This window comes from Lemur catta, chromosome X (genome assembly GCF_020740605.2).
Source record: "Lemur catta isolate mLemCat1 chromosome X, mLemCat1.pri, whole genome shotgun sequence".
Lineage (NCBI taxonomy): Eukaryota > Metazoa > Chordata > Mammalia > Primates > Lemuridae > Lemur > Lemur catta.
The window spans coordinates 54,809,519-54,829,766 of NC_059155.1; the positions used below are offsets into that span (position 1 = coordinate 54,809,519).

At 35.2% G+C, this 20,248-nt stretch overlaps 1 protein-coding gene, 1 non-coding gene and 1 pseudogene across 3 annotated transcripts in view; 2 read left to right on the top strand and 1 right to left on the bottom strand.

Annotated features, from left to right (window-relative positions):
• WNK3 (WNK lysine deficient protein kinase 3) overlaps nucleotides 1-20,248 on the top strand; it is a 116,377-nt gene that overhangs the window by 14,312 nt on the left and 81,817 nt on the right. For both annotated transcript variants that reach the window (XM_045537623.1, XM_045537624.1), the window contains exons 2-6: nucleotides 7,636-7,808; nucleotides 8,570-8,790; nucleotides 9,504-9,661; nucleotides 13,589-13,677; nucleotides 17,365-17,584. In XM_045537623.1, the coding sequence (XP_045393579.1) occupies nucleotides 7,636-7,808; nucleotides 8,570-8,790; nucleotides 9,504-9,661; nucleotides 13,589-13,677; nucleotides 17,365-17,584 (861 nt within the window). The remainder of the gene's footprint in view (nucleotides 1-7,635; nucleotides 7,809-8,569; nucleotides 8,791-9,503; nucleotides 9,662-13,588; nucleotides 13,678-17,364; nucleotides 17,585-20,248) is intronic.
• Nucleotides 430-1,417, top strand: LOC123628026 (annotated as a pseudogene).
• On the bottom strand, nucleotides 6,407-6,514 carry LOC123628954. Its single transcript, XR_006731833.1, has one exon. It is a non-coding gene; the product is annotated as a U6 spliceosomal RNA (small nuclear RNA).

Here is a 20,248-nt window from a genome sequence, read left to right on the forward strand (position 1 = left end):
ACCTAGAGATTCAAGGCAGTTACATCAAAAGCCCAGCAGGAATTTTTGTATATGGGCAACCTGATTCTAAAATTAATAGGAAAAGGCAAAGGAACTAGAATAGCCAAAACAATTTTGATAAAGGAAAACAAGTTTGGAGGATTCATGTTAACTGATTTCCAGACTTACTCGGAAGTTACAGTAATTAAGACATGTATGGTGTTGGCAAAGAGAGAGACACAGAAAAAAAAAACCAAACAGAAAAGAAATGAGAAAGACACAGATCAGTGGGAAAAAGTAGAGTTCAGCAACAAGACCCAAACAAATGGTCAAGTGATTTAAAAAAAAAAAAATGCAAGGGCTCTTATCACTGGCTGCTCTGGCTATGATCCCAGCCGTCGGTTCATAAGTTTGCAGCTAAGGCTCCCGAGGTGGCCCTGGTCCTTCCTGATGGCAGCAGTGGCCCTGGCAGCTGCTGACTCTTCTTCTGAGATGCCGCAGGCGACAGGGGCCGGAGGGCCCACCGCCTGCGAGACTTCTACTGGTTGCGTTCATTTCTGGCAGGAAGTATTGCTGGATGCTGTGCCAAAACAACAGTTGCCCCATCGGATCAAGTAAAGATTTTATTGCAAGTTCACAATCACCATTATAAACATTTAGGAGTATTTTCTGCATTGTGTGCTGTTACCCCAAAAGGAAGGATACCTTGGGTTGTATAAAGGAAATGGTGCAATGAAGATTCAAATCTTTCCTTGTGGTGCAATCCAGTTTATGGCATTTGAGCATTACAAAATGTTAATTACTACAAAGCTGAGAGTTTCAGGTCCTGTGCACAGATTAATGGCTGGATCCATGGCAGGTATGACAGCAGTTATCTGTACTTAAACTCTTGACATGGTTACAGTACGCCTAGCATTTCAGATGAAAGGGGAACACGCCTATACAGGAACTATTCATGCATTCAAAACAATTTATGCAAAGGAAGGTGGTTTCCTTTGATTTTACAGAGGCCTGATGCCTACTATATTAGGAATGGCTCCATATGCAGGTATTTCAGTTTTTACTTTTGGAACCTTAAAGAGTATTGGGCTTTCCCATGCTCTTACCCTTCTTGGCAGACCTTCATCGGACAATCCTAATGTCTTAGTTTTGAAAACTCACATAAACTTACTTTGTTTGTGGTGTTGCTGGAGCAATAGCACAGACAATATCCTATCCATTTGATTTAACTCATCGGCGAATGCAATTAGGAACTTCTCTGCCAGAATTTGAAAAGAGCCTTACCATGCAGGATACTATGAAGTATGTCTATGGACACCATGGGATTCGAAAAGGATTATGTCGTGGTTTATCTCTTAATTACATTCGCTACATCCCCTATCAAGCAGTGGCTTTTACAACATATGAACTTATGAAGCAGTTTTTTCACCTCAACTAAAAAAAAATTGTGGTTTGTCTTACTTAATAAACTCTGAGGGGGAGCAATAAAATGTTAATTTAATTATGGGATGAACACTACTTGAATCGGGATATTTACCCTTGTTACAGGAACCATTGGTATTTTAGTACTTGATTTTTTTTCATTTTTACTCACAAATCAAAAGTGCTTACCATACTTTTTGATGCCAAACATTATACCTTAGAACACTGAAAAAATATTTCTAAGCTGATGCTGCTAAATAATTAGGTTATTTGAAGCTGTTTTAAAGTTTTATTTGGAAGAAGAACTAACTTCAAAACAGGGTTCAAGAGGTTGCCATTAGCTTTATCATGCTGTTCCAGGTTTTTATTATAATCATGATTTTTAAAAAACTCTAACATTGTTTATTATTAAAATAAGCAGTCTTGGCTGTATTGCAGCAGAATGATGAGAACTGAATTTTTGAGTTCCATAAGACAGCCAGCATTGAAGTATTATTATCTCTCTTATAATTCTGCTCTACTACATAAAAGGACACTTTTTTCCTTTATTTTTAAAATAAAATTAATGTTGTACTTAAAAAGTAGCCACATAGAGACAAAGATAAATGAAGAGGCTGGATGCTACAGCACGATGGCATGTGAATTTAGTTCCAGCTGCTCTGGAGGCTGAGATGGGAGGAACTCTTGAGCCCAGGATTTTGAGGCCAGCCTGAGCAACATAGTGAGACCCCATCTCTAAAATAAATGAAGGAAAGATAGAAGGATGGATCGGGTTTTGCTCAAATGTTATTACCAGGTACTATGTGTGATTTCCAAATGTTTTTAAGAGTCAGTGTATTTCCCAAAGGTAGTAATAATAAATACTAAATATCTTTGCTCTCAAAAACAAAGTAGCACTATAGATTTGTTTTTGTTAGATGATTTGGTTTATATTAGAAAAGTTATTTAAGTGGACTGTGAAGTATCCATTAATGTAGATGTGAATATCAAAGAATGTTTCTAAGGTATTATGTTGTGATACATCAACTAGTTCTTCCATGTAAAATAATTTTAGTGTAATATAAACAAGTAGAAATGTAAAGTATGATTTGACTTATTTATACTAAGAAAATCGTGAAATGTAAGAATTCCATTTATTGTGTTTAGAGCAGTTTTATTATTATTATTATTATTTTGAGACAGAGTCTCACTCTGTTGCCCGGGCTAGAGTACCGTGGCGTCAGCCTAGCTCACAGCAACCTCAAAGTCCTGGGCTCAAGCAATCCTACTCTCTCAGTGTCCCAAGTAGCTAGGACAATAGGCATGTACCACCATGCCCGGCTGATTTTATATATATATATATTTTTAGTTGTCTAGCTAATTTCTTTCTGTTTTCTTAGTAGAGATGGGGTCTCGCTCTTGCTCAGGCTGGTCTCGAACTCCTGAGCTCAAATGATCCGCCCATCTCGGCCTCCCATAGTGCTAGGATTACAGGCGTGAGCCACCGTGCCCGGCCTATGTTTTATTATTATAAGCATGATAGAAATGAGAGGGGAAAAATTAAAGTTCTGTCTTCAGAAATAGTAATTTGTAGAATTGATATGATTTTTAGGACATTAGAAAACTAAGTTGAAAGTGTTATTTTTGCTTCAATTTTTATTTTTTTGCATAAAAGACTTCTTGTCATACTTCAGTAAAAATTTGATGAGTTGGTTTCATTTTGAAAGTCTTTATTTTAAAAATAAATATGTATCTTTGTATGACCTATAAGTGTACCAGCAGGTAGAAGTACTTGTGCTCTTAAAACTATTTTGTATAGTTTCATTTCTGTGTCACATTGTAGCTAATTACTGTTATTAAATCTTAAAATAATTTAAATGTATAAAATAAGTATCTCAGTTATGTTATCAATAAAAGGACACTGCAAATAAAAAAAAAGTGCAAGGGCAGTTCAGCATAGAAAGGATAGTTGTTTCAACAAAAGATGCTGGAACAATTGGACATGCCTATTCAACAAAATGAACCTCAACCTGAATCTCACAGCTTATACAAAAATTAACTCTAGGCCACGTGCGGTGGCTCACACCTGTAATCCTAGCACTCTGGGAGGCTGAGGCAGGCGGATCGTTTGAGCTCCGGAGTTGGAGACCACCCTGAGCAAGAGCAAGATCCCGTCTCTACTAAAAATAGAAATTAGCTAGACAACTAAAAATATGTACAAAAAATTAGCCGGGCATGGTGGCGCACGCCTGTAGTCCCAGCTACTCGGGAGGCTGAGGCAGAAGGATTGTTTGAGCCCAGGGAGTTTGAGGTTGCTGTGAGCTATGCTGATGCAAGGGCACTCTAGTCTGGGTAACAGAGTGATACTGTCTCAAAAAAAAAATAAAGAGTGAAGAGAGGGCTTGACTATAAAGGGACAGCACAAAGGAATTTTTTTTGGGGGGGGGTGATGTAACTGTTCTGTATTTTGTTTGTGGCACTGGTTACATGACTATGTATTTGTTGAAATTTATGGAACTTATAGTCAATTTTGCTAAATTTAAATTTTAAAATAAAGTTAAATATGTGGCTTAGGAAAAAGGAAGCTGAAATATTATCAGCTTCCCCTGTACCCCCTACACAAAAAACATCTTAGGCTCTGGATAAATGGAAAGATACATACCATGTTCTTAGATGCCTTTCTGTTTTTTTTTTTTCTTTTTTTCATTGTGTGCCCATTCTTGGAGGGTCTGAACTAATTTTATTCCTCAAAATTGGCCTTTACAATCTCCCATGACGACCTCCCCCATAGTAGTTCCTGGGCTTGTGGGGGAGGGGTGTCTTGTTCAGCAGCAGGGTATTGGCAATCAGGCCCAGTGGGATGCTAGATGCAGAAGATTTGCAGGCTTCCTCAGATCATCTCTAGTCTTCATGATATGATGATTCACAGATCAGGAAATGTTACAGATGAAGTACCAGGGCAGTTTTCCCAGAGGGCTTTTTATTATCCTTATAAAGTTAACCTAATTCCTCAAAACAATCTGGGCATATCTGAAAATATGCCATTTCAGTCAAAGCCTTGATAAATTAACCAGTGCCTTCCATTGTGTCCATTTTGTTGTAAGCTATAAATAATTAAACAGAAGGAAAAAGGTTTTCTTGACTTATTTTTGTCGGGCCATATTCTCTAGGGTTTCTGCTTCCCAGTGGACCACTTACATACAAAAGCCTCATGTGCTTCTCATAGGTGGAAGAAAACAGGAATTTAAATGTCTGCTTAGATGGCCTTTAGATGCAAGTTTTTTCCAGATTAATACACACATTTAATATAATTCCAACTAGGATCCCAACAGATTCTTTTTTATTTTAATTGGAAAAATGATCTTAATGTTTGTATGAAATATAAACAGATAAGAATAGCCAAGAAAATAATGAAGAATAGGAAAGTGACTTGCCTTACGAAATATTAAACAAACTGGAAGCCACTGTATTCAAACAGTATGGTAACTGACATAGGAATAGATTGGTGGAAAGAAGCAGAACACAGTATAGATGGAAACTTAATATACAATAAATGTGTTCTTTATGTCTATGGAAAAATAGTTTAAGTGATGCTAAAGCACAACTGATTAACCATGTAGAAGAAAATACTGCATAAACTACAGTGAATTCCAGATGGGTTAAAAAGTTAAATGTCAAAAATGAAGTCTTAGGAAACTAAAATTTAGGTATGTATTCATATATTGCTGAGTGACTATGGTTGTCATTGAAGGAAAAGACTCTTCCATGCCAGTCTTCTTCCCCTAGTTTTCCAGAGATAACTGTAGCTACTCATTTATGTATCCATCTAGTCTTATTTCTGTGTATTTAAATATATGCAAGAAAATGTGGCTGTAGAAAACAAAGGATTATTCAGGATGGTTCTTTTTTAAGGTACAAAGTGTCATATTGTACATTTTTTTGAGATTTCATTTGTCACTCAGCAGTATGTCTTAAAGATCTATCTACCTCAGTACACATAGATCTATGTTGTTCTTTTTTTTTTTTTTTTTTTTTTTTTTTTGAGACAGAGTCTCACTTTGTTGCCCGGGCTAGATGAGTGCCATGGCGTCAGCCTAGCTCACAGCAACCTCAAACTCCTGGGCCGAAGCGATCCTACTGCCTCAGCCTCCTGAGTAGCTGGGACTACAGGCATGTACCACCATGCCTGGCTAATTTTTTCTATATATATATTTTTAGTTGTCCAGATAATTTATTTCTATTTTTAGTAGAGACGGAGTCTCGCTCAGGCTGGTCTTGAACTCCTGACCTCGAGCGATCCACCCGCCTCGGCCTCCCAGAGGGCTAGGATTACAGGCGTGAGCCACCGCGCCCAGCCTGTTCTTTTAACTGTTACTTGGATATAACCAAGTTTAGCATGCTGTGACTCATTTAATCCTGGGTAAGTTACTTAACCATCTTAACCTCAGTTTCTTTATTTGTAAAATGGAATGATAGTGTCTCAAATGGTTGTTGTGGGGGCCGAATGTGTAAAGTTATATATAAACTGTATAGAACAGTACATGGCATGCAATAAGCTTTATTATTGACATTTTGGTTGTTTCTAATTTTTCACAATTATAAACTATTCTGCATTGAATATCCTTTTACATATTTCCTTGTATACATCAGGGAGTTATGGGAATAAAGTAACCAAAAGTGAATTTTTCAGGGCTCTGGTGTGCTGTGCACACCATATAATATACATATAATATAGAGCTATTATGAAGTCTTAACAAAAAACCCTTTTTAACGGAAGTCTTTTCTTTTGCCTCTAACAAGTTACCTTTTTCTGGATACTCTTGAGTTTCATAAAAATACATTGCTATCAAGGTAAGTTTTTATCTTTATCAAACAAAAAAAAAATGTTTTGTTTGGATCCTTTTCATATTTTTGTCACTACTCTGGATTTATTTATATATTTCCTTTGTTATTCTGGGAAGGGAAAGGAATTAATTTAATATGTTGTCAACCATCTTGAAGTGAAAATTATTTTTATTTTTATTATTTATTTATTTATTTTTTCCTTATTAAAATGTGTCATCCTGGCGCAGGGGCCATGCTAATCTTATCTGTGTCATTCCAATTTTTGTGTATATGCTGCCTAAGCGAGCACTTGAAGTGAAAATTATACCTGAATGTTTATTAACAGGCATATTTGAACTTATTTTTTTATAATATCAAAACTTAAAATGCTTCTATCATTCCCTTCTCTCCCACTCCCCCTTGCACAAACAGGAATTGTTTTTATTCTTCTTTCTCTACTAATTAGGTTTTAATGAAGTAATCTGGAATTTTAATTTCAGACTGTATTTTTACATTATCTGTCATCTATTTTAGTTAATGTTTAGAAAACTCATTCAATTTTACCAATCACAGTAGCCATGATTACTTAGGCTTAACTCTAAGTAAAATTTATTGGAAATTTCTTATTATTTTTTTTCCTTTTAAAGGGCAGTTTGCTATTTATTTGTGGTTTCTTACTATTTATTATATGCCACACCTTCCTTTTCCAACAGGTTTATTTGGCCACATTTTTATTGAAGTTCTTTGAGCAATAATTTCAGAAAGGTTTACTTTCCATGTCCCTGTTGTCTGTAAATGTAGGTATTTTTCTCTTTTACACTTCATTGATAGATTATCTGGGTGCATAATTTTAGGCTCACAGTCTTCCCTCAGAATTCTGTATAATTGCTTCTTTGACTTCTAGCATTTAATGTAGCAGATTAGAGGTCCAATGCCTGTTTGAAGGTTTTTCCCTGGTTAATAACCTGATATTTCTGTCTGGAAACCTAAAGCACTTTTATTTTGGCAGTTCAGAAATTTAGCTAGAATAAATGTCTAGTTGTCTAACATTTTGATTATGCTTGCCCTGATATTATAGATCTTTCAGATGTGGAAACTCAGGGATTTCTTAGAGAAACTTTCCTGTTGTCTGTTTTATTACTTTTTTTCAATTTATTTTGAGATATTTTTCAAGAAACTGATTTATTATGCAGGCAGGTTTATAATGTAGTTATGAAATGTAACAACTGCATTGTGTGGGAGGTGTCAGTAACTATTAATATCTAAGAGGATATCAGTGATTATATAGGTCTTGAGAAAAGATTTGACAGGCTAAAATAAATAAATACACAAATACATACACAAATACAATAAAGCACTCATTTGAGTGGTGTTGGAAATGTGCTTGAGAATTTCTATGACTTTAATTTGGAAATTGTTCCTCCATTTCAGGACCGGAAGTTAACCAAAGCTGAGCAGCAAAGGTTCAAGGAAGAAGCAGAGATGTTGAAGGGTCTCCAGCATCCTAATATAGTTCGATTTTATGATTCCTGGGAGTCTATATTAAAAGGAAAGAAGTGTATTGTGTTAGTGACTGAACTGATGACATCCGGAACCTTAAAAACGTAAGTTGACCCTGATATTGCCAAAGAAGTTTTATTTGGAAGTAATTTTCAGGAGTCATAAAAGGTGTTTATAAAATAATAATACTTAATTAAAGAATTTGTAGAATCTGAATCTAGTGACTATATTTCAAGGTAGGTTAAAAAATTGAGATGTTAATGAAGTTTATTAGAAAATACAGTGCTGAGAAATTAATATTTGTGGGATATCACAATTTTAGAATTGGAAATCATTGTGGAGAGAATATAATTTCATTTTGTAAAAGATAATCAAAGGTTGGGGGGCTTGGCCAAGTTCATATATCTAGTGAACAATACTATATAATTATAGTCTTATTTCTAACCACAATTTTTCATTTGATAGTATAATCACTTGGAAATATTAAATGTGGGGTATACTTTTTGTTTCCTAGCATTTTTGCACTAAAATTTTTATAGTTAAACCCTCTGGTGACTCTATGTAAGCAGTTATTAGGAAGTAGAGAAGGACTTTTTTTTTTAAATTGTGCTGCCATTCGACAAAAGGCCACTTTTGAATGATTTCTTGTTTTGAATTAAAAATGCTACACTTGGTAGGATGACTTACCTAAGAATGAGATCTTAGATTTAAAATTGTTTTGCTGTAACAAATGATAGAAAACAACTCAGTAGTGGCAATCATAGTATATACATTAACAACTCGCTTGTGTGATTTTTCACTAATAATGTTCATACAATAAGCTGGGTATGTTGGTTTATACGTGGTTTTTTGTTTCTTTGTATAGGTACTTAAAACGATTTAAAGTCATGAAACCAAAGGTCTTGAGGAGCTGGTGCAGACAAATTTTAAAGGGGTTGCAGTTCTTGCACACTAGGACTCCTCCTATTATTCACCGGGATCTGAAGTGTGACAATATTTTCATCACGGGACCCACAGGATCTGTGAAGATTGGTGATCTAGGACTAGCCACCTTAATGCGCACATCATTTGCTAAGAGTGTCATTGGTGATTAACATTTTACAGTTTATTGGTTGGGTAAAGGGAGATTTTTCAGTTGTATACATCTAGAACAGGGATCAACCAACTATGGCCCAAGGGCCAAATTTGGCTCACTGCCTGTTTTTACAAGTCAAATTTTATTGTAACACAGCCACCCCCACTCATTTACCGATTGTCTATGGCCACTTTTGCACCACAGTGGCAGAGTTGATTAGTGTGACAAAGACCGTATGGACTGCAAAGCCTAAAATATTTACTGTCTGGCTCTTTACAGAAAAGTTTGCCAATCCCTGGCCTAGACTGGGAATTTGCTTTGAAATATCTATTATATATTGACTTATTTCTGAGACATCCTAGTGTATTTTTGAGGGGATATATTTAGGATTATTGAAAGGTTCTGAGGACTTAAGGAAAAGAATTATATTAAGTTAATTCAGAAAAATTTGAATAACTAAAAAGGATAGAAATAAAAACATTTTATTAATCATTACCTAATCTTGAGCATTACAAATTATACTTTATCAGTACAGAAAGTTAAGGAAATTCTTTAAGTACTTTATGTAGATATAACAAGTATTCAATGAATTTTATACTTATAAATTTTCTCTTTTATGCTTATATATTACCTGTGTAGAAATTAACACAGGTAATCTTTATGGGAAAAGGAATGTGATCTTGGTGGTATTTTTCTCAAATGTGGTTGTGGTGTTATTTTGTAGGGACTCCTGAGTTTATGGCCCCAGAGATGTATGAAGAGCACTATGATGAATCTGTAGATGTCTATGCTTTTGGAATGTGTATGCTGGAAATGGCTACTTCAGAGTACCCTTATTCTGAGTGTCAGAATGCAGCTCAAATATACCGTAAAGTAACTAGTGTAGGTATAACTTTATTCTTTTTACTTTACAAATTGTTACATTTCATGTTGAAATTAGTAAAGTTGACCTAGTCAAGCCTAATTTTGGTTTAGTTCTGTATAACTATGCTAAATTTAACAGTTGTAATGAAACAAGCTTTGTATTTATATTATATACCTATACTTTATTGGGTTCATGTAAAATATTGTCTCTTAGTATCTTTGGGAATATCTACAGATATATTATCTATATCCATTTGTTTGTAAAGAGTGTTTAGATATTTATTAGGCAGATTTTATTTTTCAAAGCTGAATAATAGATTGGCTAAATGGTTTTGAAGGTTTCTTCTAGTTTTTTTTTTTTTTTTTTTTTTGAGACAGAGTCTCACTCTCTTGCCTGGGCTAGAGTGCCGTGGCGTCAGCCTAGCTCACAACAACCTCAAACTCCTGGGTTCAAGCGATCCTCCTGCCTCAGCCTCCCGAGTAGCTGGGACTACAGGCATGTGCCACCATGCCTGGCTAATTTTTTCTATATATATATTTTAGTTGGCCAGATAATTTCTTTCTATTTTTAGTAGAGACGGGGTCTCGCTCTTGCTCAGGCTGGTCTCGAACTCCTGAGAAGGATCCACCCTCCTCGGCCTCCCAGAGTGCTAGGATTACAGGTGTGAGCCACCACGCCCGGCCGAGTTCGACTTTTTAAGATTCCAGATATAAGTGAGATCACGTGGTATTTGTCTTTCTGTGTCTGACTTATTTCACTTAATGTAATGTCCTCTAGGTTCCTCCATGTTGTCACAAATGACAGAATTTCCTTCTGTTTTTTAAGGCTGAATATAGTATTCTGTCATGTCTGTATGCCACATTTTGTTTATCCATTCATCCATTGATGGATACTTAGGTGTTTCCATATCTTGGCTGTTGTGAATAATGCTTCAATGAACATAGGAGTACATATATCCTTTCAACATACCGATTTCAATTCCTTTGGGTATATAGCTGGAAGTGGAATTGCTATGGTAGTCCTATTTTTAGTTTTTTGAGGAAACTGCACACCATTTTCCATAATGACTGTACTAATTTACATTCCTACCAACAGTGTACAAGGGTTCCCTTTTCTCTGCATCCTCACCAATACTTGTTATCTTTCGTTTTTTTGATAAGAGTTATTCTAACAGGTGTGAGGAGGTACTGTTTTTTAATGCATGCTGTATACCACATGCTTTAATCTTTATAAGATAGGTGCAGTCTTCAGTTTACAGATGATGAAGCTGAGAATCAGAGGTTGTGCCTTGCCCAACTTCCCACAGCTACTGATAATGGTGGGTTTTGACCCCAAGTCTGTCTGACTCTACAGGTTTGTGTAAGGAGACAATAAGAAATAAGGCCACAATCCAGAATGTGGGGCATCGTACAGGACAAATGCCCTAGTTTCTCCAACAAATCAATTTCATGAAAGAAAGGAGGGAGGCTTTTATAAAATACAAGAGACTTAAGGGTAATGGTGATCTGGTAAATGTTTAACAACTGATTCTCTGAAAAGAGAAAAAGTGCTGATCTATATAGTATTTGCTGGTTTTTGTTTAAATCCACTCACTATGGCTGATTTCAGGTTACCAATGTGACCTCACTGAATGCAGAGTTGGGAAGAGATGCACAATTGCACTCAGTTTGTATAGTATTCCCATCATATAGATACAATAGCTATAAACAACCTCATATGCATAAATAATAGTAAAATATAGCAAAGTAGGGAGTGATGTTTTTAGTATGTATTACCTTGGCTTTTAATATAATTAATTGTCTGTTTATATAATTTAATTTTTTTAAATGGGCATGTTTAACAATTGGCCTGCAGAATTCCAGAAAATGTAATAGTTCTTGTGAGCTGGTATGAGCCAGCTCCAGTGTACCTTACATGTAATGTATAGACCTAATTTAGATCCTGATTTGAACAAACCAATTATAAAAAGACATCATTTAGACAATTTTGAAAATCTCAGTGTGGACTGGGTATTAGATGACATTAAGGCTTACTGATGATTATTTTAGGGTAGATAATGACATGATTTTTTAAAAAGGTCCTTATCTGTTTGTTAGAGATATAAACTGGAAAATTTATGGGTGAAATGACATGATGCTTGAGGTTTGCTTTGAAATATTCCAGGATACAAATGGTAAGGGGGTAGATAGCTTGATATAAATGTTGACTGTTGTTGAAGCAAATAATGGTTACATAGGACTTGATTATACTATTCTACTTTCAAATATGTTTGAAAATTTCTGTAAGAGCTCAGAAAAAAGAGATAAGGCTAGAGTGTCTTTAGTTTGGGCCTGTATTTTAGAGGGCCATGAACAGAAAAGGATTTTGTGCTTGATTTTGTAAGTTACAGCTCCCCAACTATTTTCACTTAAGAGTACAGAAATGCAATAATTACTCAGAGATGGGAAATGGGTAAGAGATCAGTAGAAAGGTCAAAGAGGGCTTTTTCTAAGAGTAGAATGATATAAGTCTAATTTTTGAAAATGACTTTATTATTTTACATTAAAATCACAAAGATGTCACATTACAATTCAGATTTCCATCTGTCTTAAAGCTTCTTTTTTTTTGTTTTTTGTTTTTTTGAGACAGAGTCTCGCTCTGTTGCCTGGGCTAGAGTGCCATGGCGTCAGCCTAGCTCACGGCAACCTCAAACTCCTGGGCTCAAGCGATCCTCTTGCCTCAGCCTCCCGAGAAGCTGGGACTACAGGCATGCGCCACCATGCCAAGCTAATTTTTTCTATATAGATTTTTAGTTGTCTGGCTAATTTCTTTCTATTTTTAGTAGAGGCGGGGGTCTCGCTCTTGCTCAGGCTGGTCTCGAACTCCTGACCTCGAGTGATCCTCCCGCCTTGGCCTCCCAGAGTGCTAGGATTACAGGCGTGAGCCACCGGCCAAAGCTTCTTGATTTGGGGTCCAAATTCACTCCTAATCTCACCAGATTTATGTAGTATATGATAATGGGCCTTCTTATTCTGTGTCCTATGAGGTGGTATGATAGGCCTACAAGTAGACCTTAGATTACCTCATTCCATAACAATTATTCTTTCTGTTATACCTTTTTGCTTCCAGCTTAATTTGAAAATTTCTATTAAATGACTGCAATGATCTTACTTGGATTGTTTTTTAAAATCTAAAACTCATAAATAAAAGGTAATCTAATGTAAAATAAGTAAATTCAGGCAGCTGACACAGTAATCACAGGAACATTTTGAATTGTCTGGACCTCATTTATTTCTTATTGAATTTCTAGAACCTGATAATTAGTTTGAGGTAGGTTCTCTCAATATTTTAGTCTTGCTTAGGGATAAAAATAATATAGATTTCTCAGAAGTTTTTATATATATATATATTTTCATACATACATAGATATATGTATATACATACATATCTAGTGATTGCTGACTGCTTCTAGCCATTCTTGAAGACTTTTAAATATATTGAATTGGTATGTTTGAAATAGAGAAGCTCTTATTTTGAATTTTCAAAAGTTTTAAAAACATTATTTCTCATTCCAAAAAATACTTGTTTATTATGTTTTGTTAATTGGGATTATACTGTATGTACATTTTGAGATCCTACATTTTTCCCTGCTTAATATTATGACAATTCCTCGTGTCATTCATTACTCTGAGGAGATTTTTAGTTTCTGTATAATATTATCGTATATATATAACATGTGTAATTTGCCTCTATTGTTGGAGATTTAGATTATTTTATAATTTTTTACTATTATTTGTAGAACTATGACAAAATCCTTGTCAGAAAAGTTACAAAACATATACTGCATGCATATATTTATCTTGTTTAAAACTTAAATATGGTTTAGTGATTTAAAAAGTACATGTCATGTTGACTTGAGCTTTCAATGCTTAATATGTAACTAGAAACCACTTTTCTTCTACCAGGGCATAAAACCAGCCAGCTTCAATAAAGTCACTGATCCTGAAGTGAAAGAAATTATTGAGGGATGTATTCGTCAAAACAAATCTGAAAGGTGAGTGCAAGTGCAGTGAAATGACGTAAATGATGGATGCATTTTTCTTTTATCTTGCAGTGGGTCATTTTCTGACCTTTCAGTCATGCTGAGTATGATTTTTTAGTGGAAGCTAAACCATACTGTCTATAATTAAGTGTATCAGTACATGTTGTTTGCCATTTTAGACTTTTGATATCATGTGCTGAATTTTTCTTGAACCAACATTTGGGTTGTATTTGTGTATGTGTGTGTTGTGATAAGCGTTTATCACTTTCAGCCATCAGCTTAACTAACAGTCAGTAGGCCCTCACAAGGTAACTTGCTTCTAACACATGAGAATAGACAGATATTTTTTATTCGATCATACATCTTTGTGTCATGATAAAGCTAATATGGATATCTTTGTTCAAGAAATAGTATTCTAGATTTATTTGTGTCATAATTCGTGTTTGTCTTATGAAAAACTCTCTTTAGTCTTAGCTTTCATTTCCCTTTAATTTGAGCTTTGGACAATTGCCGACTAAAATTGGTGGGGTCATGTTTTGGTTTTTACCTCCTTATTGATGATAATTAATAAAGGTGACTTATCCTTTGTCAAAATTATTTCCACTAGCATTTCATTGACCCTCCCTATTTTTATTAATATTAGTTTCCTATTTAGATTTAGTGTTGTATATCTGAGAATATGTAAAGCCACCAAGGTAAGGCCTGTTTAATTATAGCTTTTTTATAAAACATTCTTCATGTTTGTACTAACAGGCTACATCTAGGTATTTTTTAAAAAAAATTTTGGTGCAATATGCACAACCTAAGCTTTATCACAGTAGCTATTTTTAAATGTACAATTCAGTAGCACTAAGTACATTCATATTGTTGTATAACCATTACCACTATTTATCTCCAGAGTTTTTTCATTATTCCAGACAGAAACTCTATACCCCTTAAAAAATAGCTCCCATCTCTTCTTCCCTCCAGCCCCTGGTAATCTTATTCTACTTTCTATCTTTATGAATTTGCCTATTTTAGGTAGCCCATATAAATGGAGTCAAACGATATTTGTCCTTTTGTGGTTGGCTTATTTCATTTATCATAGTATTTTTAAGGTTCATCCAGGTTGTAGCATGTATTAATTTCCTTTTTAAGGCTGAATAATATTCCATTGTATGTATGTACCACATTTTGTTTACCCATTTACCTGTTGATGGACACTTGGGTAACTTCCTTACTTCCACCTTTTGGATTTTGTGAATAATGCTGCATGGATATTGGTGTACAAGCATCTGTTTGAGTCCCTGCTTTCAATTCTTTGTGGAGTATATACCTAGGAATGGAATTGCTGGGTCATATGGTAATATATTTAACTTTTTGAAGAACCACCAAACTTTTTCTGCAGTAGCTATACCATTTGTCATTCCTGACAGCAGGTTACAAAGGTTCTAATTTCTCAACATCCTCACCAACACTTGTTATTTGCTGTTTTTTTGGTATTAGCCATCCTAATTGGTATGAAGTGGTGTCTTATTGTGCTTTTGATTTGCATTTCCCTAATGATATAGAATGCCTTTTCATATGCTTATTGGCCATTTGTATATCTTTGGAGAAATATCTATTCAAGTCCTTTGCCTATTTTTAATTGTTTTGTTTCTGTTGTTGTTTTTATTGTTGTTGACTTATAGGAGTTTAGGCATACTTTTTAAAATGAGGCGAAAAATACTATGTAGAATTAGCTATTTTAGTTTGGATTCTGATTGTTGTTTGTGTGGCTTTTTAATTATGGTCTGTTACCAAAGAACATTGAAATATTCAAAAGAATTGATGCCATATTAGTGTATTGGAAAAAGCACAGGATTAAGCATCAGACCAAGAGTCAAATCTGGACTCACACTTAGCTAGTGTGATCTTTAGCAAGTTACTTAGTTCCTCAAAACAGGTATTATTTTGTTGATTTTTAAAAGTATACATCATTATTTATTTAGTTTATTTTTATTTCGATAGATTTAGAGGTACAAGTGGTTTTTGGTTACATGATGAATTATATAGTGGTGATGTCTGGGTTTTTAGTGTACCTGTTGCCTGAACAATATACATTGCACCCAATATGTAGTTTTTCTTCCGTCACTCTCCTCCCATCCTCCCCGCTTCTGAGTCTCCAATGTCCATTGTACTACTCAAAGCAGATATTATTTTGATGACTAAAAGGATAATGAATGTATAATATATAAAATACCTAACAATAATAGGTAGTCAATAAATGATGTCTTCTGCTATTGTTATAATTATTGTTATAATTATTCGTCAGTAAAAATACTTAGACAAAATTTTCATTGAAAGGCCAAGGGGCTGAACTTGGTTGTGCCTCCGTAAAACGCATCTTACATTAGCCTTAAAACTAATTAGTTTGAGCAAGCTTATTCTTTTTATGACACTGTCTTAGTTAAATGTTTGTCTCTTGATCACTAGAAATGTAGAGGGTTGAAAATCCTCAACTTGAAGGATAACATGCTGTCTATATGCTTTTTCTGTTTAAATAGTACAGGAGGGGCTCTCTATGTAGGCATTATGGAATACATCAGTTTCAGCTCCCTAGCCTGTAATACAGATAGATTAAATATTATATATCTGTTTTAAAAATTAGTAAAAGAAAAGTAAATTAAATTCCCTAGCTTGTAAAAAAATCCTTTGCAGCCATGTCCTTTGTTTCTCTTCAGAGATGGTTAATCCCTGATATTAGGCTGGAGTTGTATCCATTATATACTCTGGCCTTTTAAAACCAGAGTTAAATACTTTAAGAAAACCACTGGACTTTGCCAAACTACATTAGCTTCACCCATGGCATTCTCTGAAGAGTAAAGTGTACTGACTAGATTATTGTTAATGGAGTCAATGACTTCCATTTATAACATTTATAAAAGAGTTAGAATTTCTTTTTTTTTTTTTTTTGAGACAGAGTCTTTGCTCTGCCCAGGCTAGAGTGCTGTGGCGTCAGCCTAGCTCACAGCAACTTCAAACTCCTGGGCTCAAGCAATCCTCCTGCCTCAGCCTCCCGAATAGCTGGGACTACAGGCATGTGCCACCATGCCCGGCTAATTTTTTGTATATATTTTTTTAGTTGACCAGATAATTTCTTTCTATTTTTAGTAGAGACGGGGTCTCGCTCTTGCTCAGGCTGGTCTCGAACTCCTGAGCTCAAATGATCCACCCGCCTCAGCCTCCCAAGAGTGCTAGGATTACAGGCATGAGCCACCACGCCCGGCCCCAAGAGTTAGAATTTCTAATTTACTTTAGAGTTTATATATCTACAAGAGTTTTTAGTTTCCATTGTTGAGAATCTGTTGTTTGAGTCTGAGTAACTTAAGCAAGTGGCTTAGGGAAGCTAATCAATTCATCGAACATGTACTGTAGTACATCTCCAGTTTTCTCTAGGCATACTTTTAAGTATGTTAAACTTCATTATCCAAATGTATTACTGATAATAATCTTGAATTAAGATCATTATATAAGCATGTTAGTTGGGATTTCTTTGCATCCCTGATAATCAGTGGGATATAAGATTTGGTTTTTATAACCAGGCAGATTAATGATTTAATTAATAGGAAATTTAAAATAAGGTTGTTGCATTGATACAATTAATTTTTATTAATTAGAGGTCTACATCTTGGCTATGATTGGAATAATTGATAATGAGATATGTATTTTGCTTATTAGGTTGTCTATCAGAGACCTACTAAACCACGCATTTTTCGCTGAGGATACAGGACTGAGGGTGGAGTTAGCAGAGGATGATGATTGCTCAAATTCATCCTTGGCTTTAAGACTCTGGGTTGAAGACCCTAAAAAATTGAAAGGCAAACACAAAGACAATGAAGCTATTGAGTTCAGTTTCAATTTAGAAAAAGATACACCTGAGGAAGTGGCATATGAAATGGTAAGTAGATCCTACCGTTGTTCCCCCTACCCCCTTGTAGTATCAATTCCTTTCTCCTTCTCATTGCTTTCTTTCCTCTCATTTTCTCCTTTTTTAAAAATTTAAATTGTTATATTATAAATGTTTTCTCTACAATAGTATATTAAATTTGTATGCACAATATAAAGAATAATAAAACACTACCTTTGTTAAGAAATAGAACATTACCAATACCTTAGAAGCCACCCATGTGCCCCTCCCAGTTGCATTTTCCTCCCTCATCACCACAAGGAATATCTACCCTGACTTCTGTGTTACTCATTTCTTTGCTTTTCATTATAGTTTACCTAAGTAATATATTGTTTTGTTTTGAAATCCTAAATGACAAGCACACACCTAGGCGGTTATGGAAGGGGTGATGTTGGTATGATTAGATGAAGTGTCTCAGGAGAGGATAAGCTGAAGAGAATCTCTTGGTCATAGTCTGGCTTCAGTTTCCCTAAGAGTTTATAAGAGCTGCTTCTGAGGCTATTGTGTGAATGAAAAATTAATTGTCTGGTAACCACGTAGTTTGACAGGGAGTGGGCCTCTCTGACTCTTCCGTTCTCATCTCCCTGTTACAAGCCGCAACCCTTAATAGTAGATCACAGCAGGTAACTTCTGTGGGGTGAAATGCATGTCCACACCTGCTCCAGGCAGGTGCAGTGCTGATGGGAGGGGTGTGCAGGAGCTGTAGCAACATGTGGTCAAGACCAGGCAGTACAGACCATCTGATCCAGGCTCACCTGGGCATTCTGGTCTTAAGTTAAAAAGAAAGATGCAACAATGACAGTGGGGATCTTGGAGATGATAGCCTTTAACATGTCTGTCTTTCTGGTTTGGTTCCATTGTTCTAATGTAGAATGATTACCTTAGGGATCTAGAATACAGCTACCACCCTGGTATTTCCCTTTATTATCTCTTCCTAGACTTCATTCACTGCTGTTTTGTATTTCATATTTCCTAAATCTCATATATTTCTCTTTCTTGGCTTATCATTTTATTTCATGGCACATTTCCTATGCTAGTTTTTTTTTTTTTTTTTTTTTTTGAGACAGAGTCTCACTCTGTTGCCCAGGCTAGAGTGCCATGGCGTCAGCCCACCTCACAACAACCTCAAACTCCTGGGCTCAAGCAATCCTTCTGCCTCAGCCTCCCAAGTAGCTGGGACCACAGGCATGCGCCACTATGCCCGGCTAATTTTTTCTATATATTTTTAGCTGTCCAGCTAATTTTATATTTTTTAGTAGAGACGAGGTCTCTCTCTTGCTCAGGCTGGTCTCGAACTCCTGACCTCAAGTGATCCTCCTGCCTCGGCCTCCCAGAGGGCTGGGATTACAGGTGTGAGCCACCGCGCCCGGCCCTCTTTCTTTTTTTTAAGGATTTTTATTGTGTATATATCCGAAGATCACTGAAAGCTTATGCAAGTCTTTCTCCTTACAGTCATTTAATCTTTTTAATGAAGTGATTTAAAGTATTTACTGCCCAATATATTATCTTCTTTACATAAACTCATATCAGGGCTATCCAACTTCTATCAAGTGGCATACTGGATTCCTACATGTTTGGGCTCTGCATTAAAAAACAAAGTCTGACCTCTAAGAGATTAGTTTCACTGAAGAACAGCGGGGCTTACCTATTTTCTTTTTAGTATGGCTGATTAAAGAAAGTTAAATTGAGGAAAAGGGAATTTCAATTCAATTAAAGTAAGGTCTCTTTCGAGTAACCGACAATAAGATAAAATGCTCAGAGGTGGTTATTATTTTGCTCAAGTGACAGAAGTTGCAAGCAAAGAATTATAGTCTATGAAGCTAATGGTAAAGAATGTTAATTCTAAGAGGCCAAGAGAAAAACCTGATTTTGATCAAATTATGATAGGAGATAATGGAATAGTCTCCTATGGAAATATATATATTCTGAGATACTGGTGAACCTTTCAAGGTGAAAAATTCTGCAAATTTCTGTAATAGTGGGGTAGATATAGGATAATGTTTATCCTGCTGTTCAGGACTGCAAGTTAAAGCTTAATTGTAAACTTGAAAATAAAGAATTCTTAGGATACTATCCCTAAAACATAGTATTTGGAAGCTAAATATATTGGGTGTCACATTTACTGAGGTACTCAATTAAAAAATAATAAGATATGTCATAAAATATGTTTATATTCCTCAAAGTACACATAGGAGTTATGTATTTAAAATTTTAAAGCTTAAAATATTATTGCATTACTAACAAATTTTTTTGCGATTGCAAACTTTTTTGTGATTATTTTATAGCTTGGCAGAATGTAACTGGGAAGTGAATTTTGTGGTATTATTTTCATATTCAGCACATTTATTAAGTACCTACCACGTGCAAAGCACTGTGTTAGGTACTCTTATAGAAGGATAAAACAGACTCTGATAGCCTCAAAAAGCTCATCACCCTGTAAGAAAGATGTGTAAATTACATACCGCTTTCATATGTAGTACTTCCAAAAGTAATTTGGAGTAAGTTGGTTAAAACAAGCAAACAAATCCATACCCATGCCATTTAAGTCTTGTAATGAATCACAAAAATAATTAAGAACCTGAGGCCACAATTTAATGCTAATTCCACAGGGGAGTATGCCTAGTTCACCATTTTATCGTCAGTGTTAAATGAAGT